The sequence below is a fragment of the Anser anser genome (assembly GCF_964211835.1).
Source record: "Anser anser genome assembly, chromosome: 3".
NCBI classification, from domain to species: Eukaryota; Metazoa; Chordata; class Aves; order Anseriformes; family Anatidae; genus Anser; species Anser anser.
This window is the reverse complement of record NC_139722.1, coordinates 66,580,175-66,603,195: the sequence shown is the minus strand read 5'-3', so window position 1 is coordinate 66,603,195 and position 23,021 is coordinate 66,580,175. Positions and strand designations below refer to the sequence as shown.

The 23,021-nt window shown below is 40.5% G+C and overlaps 1 protein-coding gene across 6 annotated transcripts in view; it reads left to right on the top strand.

The window, feature by feature from the left end:
- ARID1B (AT-rich interaction domain 1B) overlaps positions 1–23,021 on the top strand; it is a 327,483-nt gene that overhangs the window by 296,257 nt on the left and 8,205 nt on the right. For 3 of the 6 annotated variants that reach the window (XM_083829046.1, XM_083829042.1, XM_083829043.1), the window contains 7 exons: positions 2,881–3,090; positions 6,637–6,841; positions 15,057–15,195; positions 16,431–16,603; positions 18,170–18,320; positions 19,323–19,439; positions 21,033–21,129. In XM_083829046.1, coding sequence (XP_083685172.1) covers positions 2,881–3,090; positions 6,637–6,841; positions 15,057–15,195; positions 16,431–16,603; positions 18,170–18,320; positions 19,323–19,439; positions 21,033–21,129 — 1,092 coding nt within the window. The remainder of the gene's footprint in view (positions 1–2,880; positions 3,091–6,636; positions 6,842–15,056; positions 15,196–16,430; positions 16,604–18,169; positions 18,321–19,322; positions 19,440–21,032; positions 21,130–23,021) is intronic. The other 3 variants (XM_083829044.1, XM_083829047.1, XM_083829045.1) reach the window with 1 other exon arrangement.

Below are 23,021 nucleotides of genomic sequence, written 5' to 3'. Positions count from 1 at the left end.
ATCTGGAGTTTGTTTGTGTGTAGACTAGCTTGCACACATCTGTCATTTTTATATGTTTACATTTATAAAAAATAGAGAAGAGAAAAAGATCTTTACTCTTGAGGAATAGCATTTTTCCCTCCAGTGCATTCTTCTAAAGTTAACATTTCATTTTAGAAGAAAATTGCACCCATTTTACAAAGCCTGACAACCTGAAAGCTCACACAGTAAGAAACACTTCTTACCTTCGGTAAGCTGTGAAAAGTTTTCAGATTATACTGTCATTTTAGAGCCTGCTGCCACATTGCTGAAAAGCAACATTATTTGAGACATACAGTGGAAGAACCCAGAATGAAAAATTCTTAACTGGTCTCCATTCTGCTCTGAATCTGATTTGAAAAAGAAAATCTTAGTGCATAAAAAAAGAAAATGTAAAACTGGGAAATCCGAACATTCTTAATAGTGAACTACCATAAAAGTGAAATAGAAACTTCTTTGTTGCCTTGCGTGTTAAAATAAAAGACCGTACAAAATTTGCTGGGTAAAAGCTGGAATTTCCCACCTTGATTTGTATAGGAGTTCTGTAGCATCTTAAGTATGAGATTAAAATTAATGCTAATGCTGATGAACAGTAGAGTAACTTTGTTATTGCTGCAGTTGGTAGAGGAGTAGCATCAGTTTATTCTGCTGTTCAAGTCTGCGATCGTGTTATCTGTTTTCATTACAAAATCAAATTAGTAGCAATAGGACTTGCCTACTGCCCACTTTCCACCCACCACCAAATAAATCTTTGACAAAGTGAATTTGTTGAAAAGAGTTACACCGATTTACGTAAAGACCCAAATACATAGCAAGTGACGCTCTGAGTAAAGTAGTTGCCATTACAGAGTCAGTTTGTGCTTCCATTGCATAATCAAAATCTGCAGGACTCACGTCAGAACGCTTTCCTGCCAGCCCCTTAGAATTAGAGTTCAGCCTCGACTCTGGCACCAGTAGGATCTATAACACAACTGAATCTGACTCAAGTGAATTCAGGAGTGTGTCTTATTTCTAAGTGAAGAAGGTAGTAGCATCTCTCTGTAGGAAGAACTACTGCAAAGGAGTCACAGTGTCGGGAGACAAGGCAGAAGACTTTACAGGAGGCTATTTATTTAATTAAAATGAATATCCATTCACTGGAAAGAACAGCAATGGCTCATGAAACTGCTGGGTCACCCCCTCTTGGCTTCGTGTTTCTTTTCTCCTGGCTCTCCTCCAGTATTGCCAAGTTTCAGCTGGAGAGAGATACAGAGCCTGTCATATTTTCCAGGCTAATGTGCAAGATGAATGGTGGCAATGCTTTTAAAATCCTTGGCAGTTTGATGCTACCACACCGCATCTTTCATGGTGTCAAGTGCCAGCCCTCACCAGCGCTGTGTGGGGACGAGGACAGGTGGGTGGCCCTGTAGCATCCGTGAGGTACATCTAGGGTGTTGTTTAGAAGTGTTCGACTAGAAATAAGTTACTGTTTACTTCAAAGTAGTACTGTATCCTGTTCAAAGTAAGGGAAGGCAAAGAAGGGGAAGAGTGATTGACTAGATGATTTTGAAGTGTCTGCTGCAATCAACAACCAAGATTAGGATTTCACTACGTAGATAGAAAGCGTATGTTTCCCTTCATGTGTTTGGCTCCTTTCCCAAAGCTTTATATCAATCTTTCTCTCTTGTGTTTAATTCTGAGCCACTCCATCTCCCAGTGCTGAGCAAATCTTCACCTTGCGCAAGCAGGAGGGTCTTTTCCTGTAGCAACAGCCCCTCTCCGTTGTCTGACCAGAGGCACCTCAGTGCCTGGTCCATCCACGCGTGGCACAATGCCCAGCTCACAGATGGAAAAAGAAGATATGGTGAGAAGATCTGTGTTCCAGCCCCTGTAGCAGCCTCAGTGCTTTCTGCCATCTCTAGATTGAGAAGAAAAGGACATCAGGATAGCATGAGCTTTTGTTGGCTGTAAAGCTGGAACAGCAGCAACGGAAGGGCTTCACTCCTGCACTTCTGCCACACATGAAAGTATTCTGCTCTTTCCACCTCTTTCAGTTTTCCTGTGGTTCAGCTTTGATTTCTCTGAATCCTGTTTTTCCCTGGGTCATAATACACACACTCTTCTCAAGGCAGGTCATATGAAATGACCATCTTCTGTGCTCGTTCAAGAGAGGAGAGTAGTAGCTACTCACGAGCATTATTGTCTCAGGCAGCTAATTCACAATTCACAAAGAGTATTGCCACCAATCTTCTTGTACTGTAGGCACTCTTCATCTTCTTTCTGTTAACCAGCAGTGGTGTGGACAGACAGTAAAACATTACCATTTATGACTCTCAATTGAGTACTACTCCCTAGTGTATTAGACTGCCATAATTCATGCTTTAGGATATTCTTGTGCATTTCCTGTTCTGGTGGAACACTTTTAGGTTTTCTAGCCCCTCTTTGGGTAGAAAGGCAGTGTTCATTTCATTTCTTTTTAGGATTAAGATAAGTTGAGTGGGACAAGTTTGTTTTATTTTTGCCCAAATTACTGCTTGCAAAGCACTTTAAGACAAGTGGACGTGAAGGACTATGTGAGAACTACCTGTTATTAAAATGAAATGAGGCAACATCAGAAACTTGCCTTCTGGGATCCAAAGTTCAGATCGGTGAAAGAAACATGAAAATGGGGAGTTTGGGCCCTTTTAATTAAAAAGCTGAGTTTTCAGTATATGGACAGAATGTACTGTTTGTGCCTGAACTAGTAGCCTTCATTCCTGACTGTTGTGTGATAGCTTTAGTTTGTTTGACATCTTCTCTTTTTCAATGTTGTGAGTTTCTTACTTTCTTTTCCCTCCCCCTCCCACCCTTCCCCCAACTTTTTTTTTTCTTTTTGCAATTCAGAAATCAAGTTCCTCTACCACAACTGGAGAGAAGATCACAAAAGTCTATGAACTAGGAAACGAACCAGAGCGCAAGATGTGGGTAGACCGGTACCTCACATTCATGGAGGAGAGGGGCACACCTGTGGCCAGTCTGCCTGCTGTGGGCAAGAAGCCCTTAGACCTGTTCAGGCTGTACGTCTGTGTCAAAGAGATTGGAGGTTTAGCACAGGTGAGAATTGCTTAAAAGCCAACCTTTTGAAGAGGCAATACACAATTTTCTAGAATGTTTCTTGCCGGTTACACAACTTCATTTTCAGCTCTGACAATAGAGTTGATGTAGAGTTTCAACATATTCATGCTTTTATATTTGTCTGGAGTTCATCTTTGGCTGCGTAATTGCTCTAAAATTCTACAGTTTGAATCAAAATTGATCAACTGTGTAGACAGATGAAGCTGTTACCTGTTCGGGTTACCTGTTCAGGGTAATCCAGTAATACTGCTAAGAAGAGAAAAAGACCATTGTATCAGAGTCACATGTAGAAAACAGATGATAGAGCTGAAAGGAATTCAGCTGAAAGAAAAAGGAGATTTTGAAATCCATCCTTCCCAGATAGGTATGCTGCCTCTGGGACAAATCAGTTCATTTCTCCAGAGAAGTGGCAGAGAGATTCTTGAAAATAGTCCTTCTTCCCAAATCTTTCATCTCCAATTGTCTCTATACAGTACAATTGTGTTTTAAGCACAGACTGTGCTCTCCTTGTGTTCGGAAAACACTTAGAGGATATTTCAGTTTGCCTTACAAACATAATCATTACAAAGAAAAGGTGATTTACTTAATTGAGAGGAAGGAAAAGGAAAGTAGGAAGAGCTGTAAATAAAAAAGTGCAATGTTAGAATACAGAATATACAATTTTCTCTGGCCTTGTTCTCCCTGCTGAACTTATTTGCTATGCCACAGATGGGAGAAGCTTTCGTTTGTATTCTCACCAGTTAACTGGAACTTTGCAAAGGGGTATATGGAAATAACTTATGTAAGGTTCTATATGACTGACCACCGCAGAGCAAAACTAAATGTTTTTTGACTAGCACCATCAAAAGGGAAAGCAGGAGTAAATGGTCAGCATTTGCAGACTTACCTTGTGTATTTGATATTAGCTGGTGATTTCCTGATGCTTACTAAACATACTTGGCATCTACAGGATCAGTCTGGCTAGATGCTAGAAGCTACAGTGAAATGCTGAGACCCATAATTTCTGTGGATTTAAAAATGTCTGTGGATGTCCAATGCTTTGTAAGACTAAGTCTTAAAGACAGGTGTATAGATAAATATCTGTGTAGTATTTAATGGTATATATATGTATATATACCTATGTATATATATAATTTTACACTAATTATAAAATATTAAGTCAAAAATATGGCAAATCAAATTAGATCCTCAGAAAGAGAGCACATCTTAATGATTTATCTGGTTAGTTCAGGAAAGAAACTTCCAACATCAATTAATACCATTTTTACTGCTGTTTTTAATGATACACTTCACAACATAGGACTTGACTACTGAATTAGATCATTGGCCCTTCAAGTCCAGAAATGCTAGCTATTGCTGTTAGTAGAGGAAGGCAGAGAAACCTAATACAGTTCACCTTGCCAGTTGTTAAATGCTATATATGGGTAAGAGATGGTATCCTGACATTTTTAGTGATCAGCTCATGCCCCCCAGCATCATAAAGATTTGATTACTTTTAGCTCAGAAACTTTATTACAGGTAAATCGTATCATGCAGCTGCTCTGCCTCGTACAGCGAGATTGCGCCCGTAGCCTGACTCGGTATCAAAAATAAAGCAATGGGGACACATGGGATGTTCTGGAGAATCGTTAATGTTTGCTTATCACATTGAAATGTATTTTATTTTGAGACACTCAGTGTTAATTTGCAATGGTAGACGTTATGCATTGCCAAAGAATAGATGCTGTTCACTTAGCCTGATTTTTGAAGGATCTTGAGTTACAAATTTGTGTGCTTCAGTACTGATAAGAATTGACACTGAAAGTAAAGGCTTCTGTTTTTGCTGGTATGCCCACATGAGTGATCACCATGTTTATCTGTTTGGGCCTACTGAGAGGCAAAGTGCTTTGCTTGATGAGATTTATTTAAATGCATCTGAGTGATGTTCTTCTAAAAAGTTGTTGCTCCAGCTGCTACGCTCCACATCTCCTGATTCTGCCCAGAAAGTGACAGGAAACGTAGCTGAGCAGCAGCAGTACATGTTCTCTGAATACGTGCAGCTGATGGGGTCCCAACATGAACAGACCAGCTGCTGGCAGTCTTCTTTTAAATGCCAGTACAGTGGGCATTTAGGCATGAATGTTCCTGTTTGCATTATACAATGTGTTCATTACGTACCACTTAGCTGTAAGTCAGTAGGCACAAAGGGCTGTGTAACTGGATTTCAAGCCTCAGCAGGGGCAGTTTATGAAAATCTCTTCTCCTTTAACTCCTGAGTTCTTGCAGGATCTACCAGAGAAATAAAAGCACTTCACACAGCCATGCCAATCAGCCTACTATTAATGCCATCCCCAAAATACCTTCACTGACTGGCAGCAATTACGATGTTATTAAACACAGAGAGAAATGTAAGAAATAGTTCTTTTGCTGGCATAAAGGCACAAGAACAGTGTGGCTAACGATAACCTTTGTAGCTAGAAAAGTTACGCTGCAATCATAAAATCTCAGGCCTCAGGGCAAGTACAAGGCCTCAGGGCAAGTACAAGGTATCGTGGCATGCAAGAATCAGGATTCTTACCCAGCATCAGCCCAGATGCTCAGATGTTCATAGCCCATTTATTTCAGTGCTATCTCCCCTCCTTGGATCATACCTAGCAATTGCACAACTGCCTGAATGAACTTTGGGGCATCAGGTGTTACAGCAAAATACTCTCTGCTACGACTGGTACAGCTGAGTGAGCCAGTGGCATCATCCAGGATGACAAATGAACTGAGCTGTTATTGCAGATCAGCTGTGTTTGAAGAACTCAGGAACAGATTCTTCGGATATTCTCAGCCTTGCACTGTAAACAAGACTCACAGTGGAGCTGTGCAGTCAGCAATGTAACACAGGGTATTGCTGGGCTAGCCCTGCATGTTTGAAGTCTGCCTTAATTAGTCAAGGGGCCTCACTTCACTCTGCCTCTCGTCTAGCAAAAGGATCATTGATCTGTCCCTGCAAGATGCCCTAAAGTGAAAGGACTCGAACCAGGAATTATAGGCTAAACTGTCTGACAGCTGGTGGCTAGTTTGGAGAAAAAAAAAATATTTTTCATATCAGTGCTCAAACACTTAAATTGCAGAATAGCACTGTTATTGCTTTTTAAATTAGTTTTTAGAAGCTGCTTTTTAATTAGAGTGGGGTGGGTGTGGGTGGGTGTCAGAGTAAGAGTGAGTGTGCATTTGCTTGGAGATAAATTGCTAACTGAAGAGCACAGGCCCTGGAAGACTGCAAGGCATTTAAAAGATGCACCATGCAGAAGACTCTCAACAAGCAAAGCTTTTTATGTAGCTATCAGCAGGTTCCTTAATGGTTTTATAACTGTAAATGCTGTCTATGCATTACTTCGTGTGGGAGTAATGAGCATTAGTTAGAAGAGGAAAATAAAAAAAAATAAAAAAAAAGTAAACCAAGGCATTAAGTACTTTTTTTTTCTTCTTTTGTCTCCTGACTTTTAAACAAGCCAGTCTGCTGCAAACCAATGATTCTGCCATTTCTTGTGCTAGGTTAATAAAAACAAGAAGTGGCGTGAGCTGGCAACAACATTGAACGTTGGCACTTCGAGCAGTGCAGCCAGCTCCCTGAAAAAACAATACATTCAGTACCTGTTTGCCTTCGAGTGCAAGATCGAGCGAGGGGAGGAGCCCCCTCCAGAAGTCTTCAGCACTGGAGATACCAAGAAACAAACTAAGATTCAGCCGCCATCTCCTGGTAAGTAGAAAAAACTGCAGCCTCTTACACAACCATTTTTAAATGCGCAAGATATTCACTAGGTTGCAGTTTTTATATTTAGAAGCATGTCTTGCTAATATTAGACAAACTGCGAGGATAAATATGTTGTTGGCATCTTGTTTTCCAACTTGAACCAGCTCCTGAGTTGAGTCAGATTTAACTCTGAAGAGCTATCCACGGTTACGTATCTAGTCTTTGCTCAAGATGCGTGTACCAACGTACCCCTAAAATTCAAAGAGTTACATTGTTCCAGTAAAAATGAAAGCATTCTACAAGGCCGTGCTGGTGCTGTAAGACATGAGGCAGCCAGCACCAGGAGGAGTTCCCATTTATCTAAAGATGAGGTCCTCTTGCCTGCACCTTCACTGCTGTGACTCTGAAGCTGCATTTTCAGCATGGCTGTTGCTCGGTAGAACTTCAGTTGGAGGCAGGATGGCAGATGCTGGGCTAATGAGTGGATCTCAGATGGTTGCTCTGATGTGGCTCGTGTTGAATGTGTGACAGATGGAGGGAGCTGAGAGTACGGTGTATCCCCACGGCCAGACATTGTAGTCTGGAGGCACGCTCTCTATTCTGTTGTTGTTAATCCTGTATGTCAGATAAGTTGTTAGCATCACCATTTTTATCTTCTCTGAAAAATCAGAACATGAATTGATTGATTTGGGCCATTCTTTTTGCGTGTACAGTGTAGTTTCTTTCTAAATTAATTTAACTTGAGACTTGCAAGATTTGATAGTCATGATTGATATTCAACACAGGAAAATTCTTTAGTAGTGACATTTTAAGTATATAGGAAAAGGTGTAGTAAGTATTAGTCTATTAAGTTGACTTCTGAAAATTTTTCCTTTGATTTGCTGGTTATTAGACTTATCTGAGCAACAAAATAATTTTGCTAATACCTAGCTTCACATTTACTGTTAGGTAGACTGCCTTCTGTTATTGCCAAGAGAACATAATTCTGGAATGTTTATAGCAGATCCCTATGTGAGAGGGCAGTACTGGAAAAGTATTTAATAACTTAATTTCTGTTATTTCAGTTCACTGGCTGAAAATAGGAGGTGGAGAGTGGGGGACCCAGCAAGCTCTTGAGGTATTTTGCTGGCTGTATCGCCCCAGTTTGATAATTCCTATTGTGGATACCAGAAAATTTGCAAAAACCTTTATCATCATATAATACAGTTCTGGCCTTTACAAGATCATTTCATATGATAGTGCTTTGTCACTACAGAAGAAGATAAAAGCAATAAGGCTTAAATCTTTTTCAGCGTGATGTATTTGGTGTAAGGATTTTGGGGAGCATTTAGTTAAACACTCCTAGATACATCTCTTCATGTAATACTTTAAATAGTTCCACTTCCTCGTCAATACCTACAGTTATCAGGTACCCCAATGTTGGTTATTTAATATAGAAGACAACTAGATGACTTCGCAAGGCAATTTTAGAATGTGGAGAAAAACACATAACACAAGAAGTGAAGCCAAGTCCAAATGTTTATCAGTCTGAAATGAGCATGGCATGTCCAGAGTGTGCCCCACTGCAAAAATTAAAAGATGTTGCGTTTGCCTCTCATTCCCAAGAAGGCTGGTAAGGGGAGTGAAACTGTTTAGACTTGCTAAGGAGTGTCAAGAGGAAAATAATCTCTTTCTAAAACTAAGAAGCAGTACTAAAAATGAAAGGGTATTGTGCTGTGCTGTCTCCTTCCTTGCCCGTCCCCCTCCAACACCGCGCTCAGCAGTTTGTTCAGGGACAATTCCCGTGAATCGGCTGAACTTTGAGATGAAGAATCCTGATTTAAATACGTAGACCAGAAACAAAGGAACAGAAATACCACACGTACCATTTTTACAGCGTCCTTTTGTATCATGGTGCCACAGATTAAAATGATAAAGTCCAAGTTTAAATTTATCATAACATTCAAGGAAGCCTCCTATGAGGAGAACTGAAACTATTTTTCTAAAATAAAAACACAGCAGGACATAGAGACTAGAAGAGGGGGAAGCAAGCAAAGATCTCAAGGTTTGTTTTGTTGGCTAGAAAAGAACTCGTGTCACTGAATGGACTGCACTTCTGTACGCAGAAAGGCTTTCCCAGTGTGTATCAGCTTTAGTACATGAAATCCCGCTGAGGTATAGATGCTGCAGAGAGTACAAGCCTGTTCTTTTTAATAGTCAGCTTTTTTTTCTCTCCCCCTTTTCTTTGGTTTATACCAACATTAACATTTTAACTGCACAAAAGAAGTAGAGTTGTGGATGTACTTTAGATAATCTGTTACTCTTTGGCATTCAGAGGGAACAGGAGCCCGGTACAACATGGAACGGTAGCCTCGTAAGGTCCTCCTTTTAACCATTAGCCTCTGTTGTGCAGTTAGCTCAGTGTAGGCAGAGCCACTTCAAAGCAGAAACCATTTGCAAAGAACTAGTTGGCAGCATTAGTGCTTTGGGTAATTTGATAAAAAAGCAGGGGGACTTGTCTCAGAGAGGGGGTGTTGTATTTTGTCTGTGAGAGACAGTGCAAAAACCATAGCAAGCAGAGCCCAGCAGAAGAACCTGCTCAGGAAAAGGATGCGATGTGCAAGTCAAATCCAGGGGACTGCGATGCAGCAGTGTGGGTTCATTTGCTTGTAGCACTGTATTTGGGATTTCCCATCACTTTTGGTTTTTACATCACTAACTCTAATAAGGTAAATGATATGTAAAGGAGTGAATAGCTTAGTGCTGTGTACAGTGCAATTCAGAATAGTGTCAGCAATTATATAAAGTTGAAAAAGGGAATCAGAGTAGCCAGTTTGCACTGTAGAAAAGGTATTAGTGATAGGATTAGCTGCCTATTTTAATAAACATTCTGGCTTCATAGTACTGTTGGATCCTCTTCTGTTCTTTCAGAAAACTGCCAGGCAGAGGTGGGGGCCCGAAGGTGTTGGAGTGTGTCTTGCACTGCTCTGAGGCTGTGCAAGCTGGAGATGTGCTTGTGGTAGGCTGAGACCTTGATATCACACCTTGGGTCTGTCTGGGTCAGGTAGTACCACCAGCAGAGAAGACCAGCAGCAGATGCCTAATGCCAGGCTAGCTATTAGAAGACCCCTGCTGGCCCTGTGTCCTGATTGTTGGGTCTGTGCCAAGGTCCATGCCAACTGTTGAGTGTTATTTTGCTGTGTAGGCATTCCTTTATGGAGAGAAAGGCACCGTAGGTCTTCGTAAGCATCCTTCTAGGGCTCCAGTACTTTCCAGAAGTGGGTACAAAGACAAAATGCTCTTCCCATCATGTGCATTCGATGGTTTTGACCCAAACACGCACAAATCACGTGGCAAGTCCTAAACTGAAAATAATTCCCAGCAACCGTTCCGCTAGGCACTAATGGGTGCAGGAGAAGAAGAAGCCGGCCAAACACCGGCATGGAGGCGATGCTTCCCGTCGCTGCGCCGTGGCACTGTGAATTCATAGCCACAGCGTGCGGCGAGGCGTGCGTGGCTCTCAGGCACGTGGTGCGAGGGGGTTACCCCGCGCAGAGCGAGAGGGGTGGGCACCATGGCACCGTCAGCTTGCTCCCGAGGAGCAGGGCCAGCAGGGCTGCCTCTCGGCCGACCTGGGAAGCAGCTCCGGGGGGAGAGAGGCAGGGAGCGCCTGCAGCGAGCTCCCCGTGCTTCCCTGGCAGCAGAGAAGCAGGACCTGGGGAGGGGGCCGTGGCAGGTGGCTGACCAACCTGCTGTTACTAGCAGGCAGGTGATGTCACGGAGCGCGCCACCGGGCCAGCCAGGGAATCCCCACGGAAGATGGATGGGCTAGGGGTCGGGGGACGTTGGGGGCAGGCAGAGGTGCCCCCACGCCTGTGCCCGCGCCCGCCAGGGGGGCCCTGCCGCAGCCAGCGGCCCCCAGCCCGGCCAAACTGGGGCACGGGGTTCGTGCTGTGTGAATTATCTTCCCAGCGTGGCGGCTGGCTGCTCGCTCTGAAGTATGCGAATGTGCTTAACCTTCAGTAACCTTTCCATTGTTTACTTTAGAGTATACATTTGTAGCTTCTGGCAAAAGGTAGGGATATCCTAGAGAGCACGTCAGGCCTCCTATTAATGGCGTTTCAAGAGGTTGAATTCTTTTTATTTTTTCCTCCTTTTTTTTCTTTTTTTTTTTCCTGGAGGGAAAAAATTGCTGGCAAGAGAAATCTTTTTTATGTATTTATTTTTTTAACTGCATATTTCTGGTAAATAAAGGGTCTTTCCTGAAAGCAGCCCGTGCTGCCATTCAGGCTTTGCAAGGAAAAAGCCATGGCAGTACTGCAATTCCATGCTGCCGGGAATAACACGGGCCGTTGAGTGAACTGTGGCAAGGGTTTGTAGGACTTCACTTCTCACTAACAGAAATGCTCCTTTTATTTCTTTTTGGATGGATTTTAAATTCCTAAAAGCATACTCTTACAGATCTGCTATGACACTTGAGAGAGAAGCATTACTTAGACACGGACGTGAGATGAAGAATTCATTAGCTATGTATACACAGTTTTTTTTTCCTGGACATCCGCAAGTCAGCTGCAGTCATGTACACAGAGATTACCTATTCTAAAAGAACATTAGTGTCTGTCTTCTTTATTCATTCTTTGTTTAGTACTGAAGCTTATAAAGCACTTTAAAAGACAGGGCTTCTGTTTCAGGAAGTCCACGATCAAAACGAAACAGCTAGCATAATAAAATACCTGCAAGAATAGATGTAAAGAATTCAGAGAATAGATTAACAAATGTAAAATTGCAGGTGAAACACGAAAAAAGGAATCTGGCACTTTCTTACAAAGAAGAAGGTTGTTTCCATATCCTTGAAAACTAGAAAACATTGCTAATAGCAATGTGTGTAAAATGTATGAGTATGTGTGAGGGAACATAAGTAATCTGCATTTAGTGTTTCCACATGCTATATCCAAAAACTGGTCAAAGTATATTGTTTTGTTGCAAAGTCTAGTGCTGAAATGTTAAGAAATGCCAAAAGTGAGATATAATCATTGTAACCTTAATTATGTTTCCTTGTGCATCTACAGTTCAATACACTCTTAATCATGCGGTCACATTGATATTTTTTCTGTGAAATGTCTGTGTCATTCAGTGCACAAAATAAACAAATGTTCAACAAATGAGAAGCTATTCAGTATTTTGTGTTACCCTCACCTTTCAATACTTGTGCCACAGTTTTCAGACAGCCTCAAACAGAGAATTATAACTTTACTCCTTGTTTTTTTTCTCTTGGTCTTCATTATAACTGTATTTGAGGGCTTTAAAAGCATTGATCAACCTTTGCAATACCCACCTGAGAGGAAAAGGAGTATGATTCCTGTTCTACAGATGAAGAGATGGGCCACCAAAAAAGTTTATGTCATGAGTATCAGCTCATTCTGGGTGCCAGTTTTCTAAGTTTTGCCATGTATCGCCCTTTATATGATCTCACCTGTTGCCATATTGTCTTCTGCATAGCCACAAATCAGCACCTTTAAAGAGATGCTCTGAGGAAAGGACCACACACCTAAGAACCTCTTGTGAAAAAAATAATTTCATTCATATGCCCAGTATTGCACGTGATTTTTTTACAGGAGCAAGAAAAAAAAAATAGCTTGAGGGGAAGATCCATCTGGATAACTTCCTTGTGATTGTCTGAAGCATGGTAAAGGTTTAAGTAACTGAAAATTACATCCTACAAGAAAGAGTTACCTTACTTAAAGAATGTAGGTCATACCCACTCTTGGGCTCTTCTTGTTAGCTGATGACCTGATCCAGAGGTTGAAGCAGTTGCAGGCCCTAGTCTGTAGAAGTGTGCCTTACCCAGCAGGGACCTAGAGCAAAACACATTAACAAAGCAATACCAGAAACTTGGCACTTCTTGTAATAGTATTTGCCTTCCATTTTTCAGATATTTATAAACGGTCGTTTAGAAGGGGTTCAGGGTCAGGGCAAATAACTATAACTAGCACCCAGCAGATAGAAATTTAACTTGTAGGTTCTCTGTTGGACATCTTTCTGTTTTTAAATCTTTCCTTGTAGAAGAGATTTCTAAAAACCACGTTACTCCTAATAAAGATACTATGTATTCAAGCAGCCCATAAGTAATGAAAGAATATTTTGCTTGTTTTATTTGGGTTTACTTTAGATACGAATTAAGGTTTTGCTCAGGTGGAATAGGGAAGAACTTAACTGCTGCATAAGAGCCAATCGTAAGAGAAATGTGCAGGGTGAAGCAATATCATATTTTACAGCAAGTATGTGGATAAACTAGATGTTTGCTTACACAGTTCTAATATGACAAGATGGTGCGTGACAACTCAGAAATGCCTTCAAGCTTTTTAGAAGTAATCTAGAACTGTGTTTAAAGCACAATAGGCCTTGAAATACAAAAGAGCGGGAGAATGATCCTGTCTTACTCAGGGGGTCATATATACAAAGGGTTCATTTTATGTGAACATGATGATTTTCTTTATTATTTCATGGATTTGTTTCGTTATAGCACTAAAGCCTTCAGTCAACTGTAGCCTGAATTTTTGCAAATGTTGTTGTTACTGTACTAATGCAATCAGAGAGCTTTTCTTGAACTTTTTTTGAACGTCATTTCTATGTGAGCATAATCCAAACATGCCTTAGAAAGTTGAGGACAGGAACAACATGGTCTACAAAATGTGCATTTTACATATGCACTTGCTACTGAGACTGATTTCCAGATAGTGGAGCATGTGTTACAGATATAAATGAAACACATAAAAAGGGTGTTCTTCAGTTAAAAACAAGCTCTGCCTGTCAAGATGATGAGTGTTCTAGGAGTCTGAGTCAATTATAAACTACTCTCTCTTTCACACGCAGAAGAAAAGCCCATACTGCTTCTTCCAATTTTTCCTCTAGCAGTAATTTATAAAGTTTTGTTAATTGGCTGTTGAACGTAGATAGTCAGGTACTATAAAATGCTTACATGACAGTTCATAAGAAAAAAAAAAAAAGAAAAAAAAAAGAAAAAAAAAAAGACCTCTCAAGCCAAAGCCATGTCTTTCTAAGTCTATTAGGTTTGTGATTTTTTCTGTTTGAAAATTGCATCCATAGACTTGACCCTACAACTTCTCGGGACGAATTCCTGCTACGAGCACCAAACAAGCAGACAAGGCCAGTCTGATCCAAGGTTTAGACGCTGTTAATGATGCCCTTCTATTGCCTTCTATATCAGAAAAATACTACATCAAATGTTGGGGGGTAATCCTCTCAGTATTCGTATAAAAAGAGTAATTTCAAGTGTGTACTTTAAAAGACTGGTCTGAACGTGTTTTATCATTAGTTTATGTGATATATTCAGTTAATGCTCTTGTTACTGTTGGAATAGAATATTCTATGCTTTTCTCCACTCGTTGTCATATCAGGAATATAGCTATTTACCATGGTCGAGGAGGACAGTAGTGCAGGTACGCTACTACTCTCTGAGACCTCAACGTAAAAGTTTTCGCAGACGAAATAGGTGGCTTTGCAGAACTGACCTGGTCTTGTTACACATGCTCTACGGTGATCCTAGCTACATTTTGTTAAGTTGTACTTTACTATTTATACAGTTTTATTAGGAATGTGTGCCATAGCTCCTGTTCGTATTCTACTTCCAGTGGTTGCTTTCTTCTTACCCTAGATTGTCTTCTGCATTTCTTGAATACAATCTTTTGCCACGCTGTCTCAAAACTGACATAGAGTTGCAGTGTGCCACTAACCGTTTGCCATGTTTCACCTCAGAAATGTCTGCCTTCTAGTAGTAAATGAAATTATGTTCTTATATTAATACAGCAGTTTAAATTTGTAGGAAAAGCTTCTGGCTGAAATTTGCCTTATAAATGTCTGTGTTGTGGTAGTGATTATATAAAGAAGCTGTGCCAAAGAACAACCTTTCATTTACTCTGTTGTAAACTATAGACAATTAACTCTGTATCTCTGACCTCTGTTTTAAATGATCCTTCATCTAGATGATTTCTATTCATGTTGCTTCAGGCATCAGATTTAATTCATGGTTCTAGGAAAGATGATGGCTATTACTGCACAGCATATCCTGATCTCAGAGGATCTGTGGAAGTTATAAAGTATTGAGATGCATGGTATAAGCAGGCTCATGGGGGAAAGAACTAGTTTCTCTCACTGATGATTATTATTTCCGCAGTAATTTGGCTTCTACCTTTTAATATTTCCTTTTTCTTTCATCTCCCAGCTAATTCTGGTTCCTTGCAAGGTCCACAGACTCCACAGTCTACTGGTAGTAATTCCATGACAGAAGTGCCAGGCGATTTGAAGCCCCCAACACCAGCATCAACACCTCATGGACAGATGACACCTATGCAGGGTGGCAGGTATGAGAAGGGCTTTGCTTCATTTTCTCTTACGCTGTAGTTCTACAAAAGTTTAAGCCAGTCTTTCCTTTACTCAACTGCTCAGGCACTCGTTTGATTCTGTGCTGAACCAGTCCAGCCTTAGAAGTGGCAGAAAATCATCTCTCTTTGGAGGGGAGATTGGGAAAGGGAGGAAGGAGTAGGAGCTGCTTTAGCTTTCTAAGCACCAGAGAAGGATTAAACAAGCACAAGTGCAAAGGAGAGAACGTGAACATGTCAAGAGTGGGAAGGAATGTGGAACCCAGCAGCACCAGCTTAGAACCACAGCCTTGCTTCTTGGGTATACAGGTCTGGACCTGTATACCCAAGGAGGATTCAGCTGGATGGACTGAGATTTATTTCAGTTCTCTGTCCTACAAGTCACACAGGCCAGCTTGATCTGAAGTCTTCTCTCCATTCATAAAGAATCGTTAGCCCATGGACATCCAGCAAAAAAAAAGTTCTTGTTGACTTCAGCAGGAACATACCTGAGCTTTGAACTGTTTACAAGATCATTCAGAACTTAACATACTTATATTCTTTTTTCTTCATCTCCAATAGCTCGGAATGGATAACCAGAACTTTCTTAATCATCTGTGATTCAGACTGAGTTTTCTTCCATTGTGAAAAATATTTTCTTTTGCATTAAGAATAAATTTGGTAGTTAATAGTGAAAATTCATTTTCCAAGCCAAATTTGTAAGGGCTTTAGAATAAAGCTGGCTGCAGCCATAAAAGTTAGTGCCTCTCCATAACAAGAAATGGTATTTGGGAGGTAAATCAAATGTAGCTGTTTAGTCTTTAGTAGGAGAGCAAGGGAATAGTAAATTGGTAACCTTGCAATCATTACCTTTCAGTTGGTAAATTTGAAACTGATCAACAGTAATTCTGTTTTGACACAGCATGTAATTAACCTGTGCTTGTGAGGACAACAGCATAGTGAAATTTCAGAAAAGTTTAGACTTCTACATGACTAATAGGAATATGCACAGTTGAATTAGATGAAAAACACTGATCTTTAATGTAAGTAGCCAGATAAGCATGGGGGAAAAAATGGGTAGATTTTTTAATGATGGTGAAAGTTGTTTTCATCTTCCTCAGCTGTATCCTGCACTGCTGAAGATAGCGTCATGGACTAGGCATATTATAGTCCAGTCTGCTTTCACAGTTCTTAGAAATATATGATGATGTTAATGCCTCCTTTTTCTCCTCTGCTAGAAACAGCGCAGTTAGTGTGCACGATCCCTTTTCTGATGTAAGTGATTCAGCATTCCCGAAGCGAAACTCCATGACGCCAAATGCACCGTACCAGCAGGGAATAAACATGCCAGATATGATGGGAAGGATGCCATATGAGCCGAATAAAGATCCTTTCGGTGGAATGAGAAAAGGTATTTTCTTTGTGGGAGTTTAAGTGTTCTTACATCGATTTAATCAGGATATTCTAGTCATCAGAATGAGCTGCACACTTTGCTGATTCTAACACTGGTAAAATGGCATGCTTATAGCAAAAAGAGAGATGCAGTGCAATTCTGTTTCATTCTGCTCTGATCATATTTTCCCCTCTCAGAGTCATATTGTGTATGTTAGAGGAACTTAACTGTTTCCTAAAACTGTTTCCAGGAACACATTTCAGGAATGACGGCATAAATTCCTAGGGTAAGATTTTATGCAATGCAGTATGCTTCTTGAAGGTGGTTAGCTACTCTACAAATCGGATCCTGGACTTCAGTGTTAGAATATGAAACTCTGAAGCAACAGGCCTGGGTGTAGTAGGGCTGAACTGGGAATTCACTGTGTGGAACTGAGCAAGTCTCCTTATGTTGTCTGTCTGTTTACATATTTTTCAGGATAGGAAAGCTAATCTTTTTCTCACTTAGACAACCCTTGAAAAAAGGTGATAAACATGCTCAAAGGTTGTTCATTTTTAGAAAGCAAAAATTAAAATTAATGTCAAATCTGACTCTTATCCTTTTGGGCACTTAACCTACAGGTGTTTTTGCAGATACTATAAAATGTGCTTAAAATGAATCAGTCTTGCATACCTTGTATATAGGAAAGTGGGAGGAAGGAACACAAGTAGGGCTCACAATGGCTGCAAATAGAAGAGTAAATAGAGGAGATGAAATTAAGAAGTGGAAACAGAAAGAGGGCAGAGGGGAGACATAGGAAGAAAAGGTCCATAAATCAAGCGAAGGATACGGAATGGAATGGAATGGAATGGAATGGAATGGAATGGAATGGAATGGAATGGAATGGAATGGTTGAAAGGGACATACAAAGATTGAGTCCAACTGCCTGATATGTGATGAACTGGAGAGATAAGTTAAAATAGATAGTTAGCCTGATGTGATCTTTTAAAGCTTTCCTTTAAATCCTTTTGCCTGGACTGTGGAGACTAGCACAATGTGGTTGGAGTCAGGGGAAGGTCTCCTCTGTCTTAGATTCATTTTAGTTGTTATATCCATCTGAGATTAAGTGGGCTTATTCCTTCAGTAAGCAAGTTCTGATATATGTAGGTATATAAGTGCTTTATGAGCAAAAGAAGAACCTAATCCCTACAGCTTTATAATTCAAACTATGAGACTTGCTTTCATCTGTTTGTAGGGTTCATGTTTGCGTTAATATTTAGCGTTGTTTGGGGTGAAAAGAGAAAGAGCAAGTTCATCTTCAGCTATAAAGACCACAGGGAAGAAGCTGCCTTGGTGCCTGTTGAGTTCAGTTCGATATGATGAGATTACTTTCTTCGTTTGCAGCTCCTATATAATATTATAACCATCATCTTGGTAGTGGTGCTGCTTCATGTGTTTTCATCAGGCCCTGGAGAGCTTGTCAGACACCAGCTAATTCTCCTTGGCAGTGTTAGGGATCGGAACATTATTTTAAAATATATCATTTAATAAAAAGATATCTTCAAACACCCAGAATAATATATTTAATTTCCTTTACTGTTTCAGTGCCTGGAAGCAATGAGCCTTTCATGACCCCTGGACAAATGCCCAACAGTGGAATACAGGATATGTATAACCAGAGTCCATCTGGAGCGATGTCCAACATGAGCATGAGCCAGCGACAGCAGTTCTCTTATGGAAGTGGCTATGACAGGAGGTGAGTTAATCTTCAGGAGAAAGGAAAGCACATTAGTGAAAACAATCATCTCCCCTTCTCATTTTCCTATCTCACCTTGCAGAGAACATAGCGGCCTATATTTCCTACAGCATCTTGCTAAATCACTGGGAGTTAAACCGTTGGTAGTGACAGTGTCTAGCTGTTTACAGAAATTAATAAAGAGGAATTGTTACACTTCAGAATTCACTCAAGCTGCAGCAGATCAGCAAATGGGTGTGTTTGACAGCTGCCTTCAGCTGGCTGCTGTGCTGGGCTGTGATGGTGTAAAGTAGCACTTCAGTTAGTCTTCTTGCCATGTTTTCACGTAAACAGTTGTTGGTGGGCTTTTTTGAAAAACAAAACGCACAGCCTAACTGTGTTTGGTTTGCGGTCTGTTAGTGGATTGTCTTTGGAAATTCTGGAGTCTGCTGTCTGAGCTGTAGGGGCACTGGTCTTTCAGTGTGTCCATCAGGACCCTTGTAAGTTTGCCTTTCAGTGAAGTAAGCAAGAATAAATTTGGTTCTCTTTTGTTTATGCTGGGAAAGCCTTTGGAAAAAATAATAATAAAGAAAAAAACAGTAAAATCACTGATGAATGAGCATTGTTACATAGCAAGCAGAGAGGTTTGAGACTGTTTGGATTTTATTAAGCATTCCAGTAGGTTTTGCAGCTCTGGCTTTATTCCCACTTCTACTCTCATTAGATTGTGTACTTCAGCTTCCTTTTTTGTTTCCTGGTGGTAGCTAAAGTGATGCAGAGTTGGACTTTTAAGTGTAACAGTGAAGTTGAGTTTTCACTCATAGTTTGAAGTAGTAGGTGTGTAGACTAACACAACTGTCATGTTCAACAGGTCATATTGCTGGGGAGTCAGTGAGATTAAAGTTTCCAGCGGAAGGTGATAAGTCAAGCAAATGTTTTCTTTAAGGGGTGTGTTTTGTTTTCTTGGCAATTTTGGAGAATAAGTGCTTTTTACAGAATGAGGTTTCCTTTGTCATTTTTTAGGTCGGATCATGGGCTGGGTCCTGAAGGCAGTATGGGACCACCTGGTCAAAGCAACATGGTGCCTTCAAACAGTGACCCAAGCATGTACTCTCCTAATCGTTACCCTGGCCAGCAAAGGTGAACACTGATTTCTCTGTTTGTAATATCTGCAATAACCAGCTAATGAGTGCTAGCAGCCTCTGTGGGAGCACGTAGAATATGCGGCCTCTTGGTGTTGCTTATGCTTTGTCTGTTCTTATTTAGGCTTTTACCGTTGGTTCAGTTTCTTGGGGGTACAGAGCCTTGGGAGAATCAGTTGGCTTTGTGTAGCTGTAGCATCATAGACGTTAGAAAAGGAGTATACATACTGCCTTGTGTATCTCCCTGCCAACACTGAACTGAACATGTATTATAGCCCCAAGTCCTCCAGTGCAGCATTAAATGACACCAATTCTGAAGCTTCCACAGCTTCATTTGGATTGTGGTTATCCTGTGGCTAACAAAACTAACATTTAGAAAACGTTTCCTTATGTTTATAATGCACATGTACCTTTGCGCATTTTTATCGTGTAGCACATAAAATCTTTGACAAGTGTAGACAGTTCCTATCAGGTATATTGTTCTTTTAACTGTCACTAGGTATTTTCTCTCCATCCACATGATAATTTTAGGAAATACTAAACAGCTATTGCTTTCACTCTGGTCAACGCACAAAAACTGTGAATTTTCTATGCTTTTGGAAAAGCCATGTCCCATGAGAACTTTTAATGTGTCAGGTTCCCCAGTCTTCTTTGTTTCTCTGACTCTCCGTGATATATTACTTCCATAATTATACTCAAATGGTGGCTATGTTCTTACTGGTAATGTGCAGAGTGGAATTACTGACATACTGGTCTGCAATACAGTGTTAATTTTTCAGTCTAAATACTTTCCAAGCACTTCATTTCAGCAAATTAAATTTCATTCAGATGTGCTAAAAATACAGCAGTTGCACTGCAGTGCCCCTCAGAGGTCATGAAGGGCCACAGGTAAGTTTCCAAGTGCAGCTCAATTCTGCCTCCTATGTGTATGCTTCATTTATGTAGCTTTAGTTAAAAATTAAATGAATCTTAGCAAAATCATAAAAGTACTGTTTTCACTCAGTGATAATGTGTTTAAACATTACATATTGTAACATAATAATATTTGTACTAACTTTCTGTCACTATGGTCCAACTAAAATCACAATTTAGAATCACAGAATTTCACTTTAAATCAGCAGTTAGGTATTGATTATATACCTAACCTACATACCTATATGTTAATTACATTCTTAATCCAGAAAATAGTCTTCATGGAGATCTACTCTTTAAACACAAGCATCTTGACTCGCAACGTCTGAGCTATACATCAAGTACTTGTCCTGCTACTACTGGTTCCCAGTGTCACTGTAGCTACCTGTCTTACCTCTTTGCTGACCATACTCTGTTTCCGTTCCTGACAGCTACTCCTAAATCCCTCTGCTGCATCTTCATTGCTTCTCCTTCCTTCTATCTGCTTTACCTCCTTCCTTTGACTGCCAGCTCCAGCAGAGCTTACTACACTAGGCTCTGGACCATACCACACTGTACCTTCACTGTGTTTCCAAAAGGCAAATATCTTCAACGTGCGAGATCATCAGAGCAATTTCCTTTTCCTGGTGGCTTGGAAATTCCATCAGCTCTAAGTGTTGATTTGAATGCTTCATTTTAGGCATGAACCATACGGGCAGCAGTATCCAGGACAAGGACCTCCCTCAGGACAGCCACCATATGGAGGACATCAACCTGGAATGTATCCACAGCAGCAGGTAGGAAAAGGGGAAACAGCTATATTCATAATATTTGTTTAATAAATGTCACCCCAAAGTTCTGTGTACACTCAAAACATTGTTTATAGAATGTATGTCTTCTGGCACAAAGGAGCACTGTAGTTCTGGTCAGAATCACAGCCCATATGGATAAGCAGTGTATATGCAGCTATAGGAGAATATGTTCATAACACTGAAAGAGCATAAATTTTAACAGATGTTCTGTGGCTTTGGATGTGTATCAAGTGAATGTCCCAAGTTAATAACCAGCAGACTGGGAAAGTATAACTCATAGGCTAGTAAAGTGATGCTGCCTCACTTTCAGAAACAAATAGGAAAGCCGCTTGACTGGCAGATTGAAGGGCCTCAAATTATGTCATGCAGCCAAGTGAACCCAACAGAAAACCGGAACAGAGTCAATCATGCAGTACTCGCAATTATTTTGAATGCTGCGGTGGGTCATGTGTATTACCTATCTTTAATATATATCAGATGGTATATTCCCTCTGTGTTCTCTAGTAATATGTTACCAATACATAAGAGGTGTTATTAGTGTTAAAAATAACCTACACCGTTTGCACATTTCAGTCTCTCTGTGTAAGATCTTTGAAAATACAAGTGATACTAAAATTTAAGGTTTTTGTAAGATGCATCATTACTACCTTGTGGGTGAAATCCCTTCTTGTAAGTCAATAGCAAAACTACACTGACTTCAACAAGGTCAGAGTTTCATCTTGCATGTTATGAGTTCCAGTTATACAGTAATCGAAATTAGCTTCCAAAGTAGAAAACATTTCCTTATAATACAATATCAGAATGTAAGCTTGTTTTCAGACAATTCCAAATAGTTCTTTTCAGTTTGGGATAGAGTTTTACTAGGAAATTTAGGAAAGAAAAAAGAAAAAGGAGCTCTTAGGCTACGTTGTACCAAAAAGGTTTAAAATGTTCAGTTTCTTACCTATCTCTTTGGTTCAAACATCTCTAAAATAGCACAATCAAAAAAGTGATGTGTTGTTCTTTACAATGAGCATGTACTAGCAGTCGAGATGATTTAATGGGGAAATTGCAAAGATGCATAACAGAAGTTTGCGATATTCCATGCTAACATATGTAGGTTATATATTAACTACATGTTCATTTAAGCAAGAAGGCAGCTTAAATTTGTGTGTATGTATATATATATATTTGGTCCTGTCCCTAGTGCTGTTTATGTGCTTTGTATAATGCCTCTTGACTGCAAAATGCATTCATTTAAGCGTGAATGCAAAAAAGCATTGAAGAATGAAGGGCAAGAATCCTGGCCTTGGCCCCTCCCAGAGGGGGCTCCCACTCCCGGAGGATTCCCCCCTTCCACTTAGCTAGGGATCAGGTTGCCCCTTCCTTACTCTATTTCCTAAGTTTCACTCCGTGGCGTTCAAGAAGAATGTGAAAAATGGCCCTTTCAAAGCCTTATCTACAGCCTGAAGGCTGGGGAATGACTAGGAAGGAGGCGCTTGGAGCAGGAACCCCTGGGGCTAATGAAGCACTTTGAGCCAGTTTTTTCAATTCTTGTATGAATGCTCGTAGCCTGAGAGTTATTACACAGCAGGTGACCGGTGTTGGTGTCTTTTTGTCTGTTGCAAGATCTCACAATTCCACTTTCCCAGTGGAGAGAGGCACATTGTGCAGCCCCGGTCACCCCGCTGAACCTTTACACGGGAGGGGGAATTGAGGTGCATCACTGCCCTCAGCACTGGTTACCTTTAGGCATAAAGCAGGATGTACTTGCCACTGTGGTTGCCACTACATAGACAAAAGCACTGAATATCTTTTATAAAGGTACGTGCTTCATTCCCAAGTGTCTGCTTTAAGCTTTCTGAATCACTGGTAAAACAAACACCTTCTCAGATGTG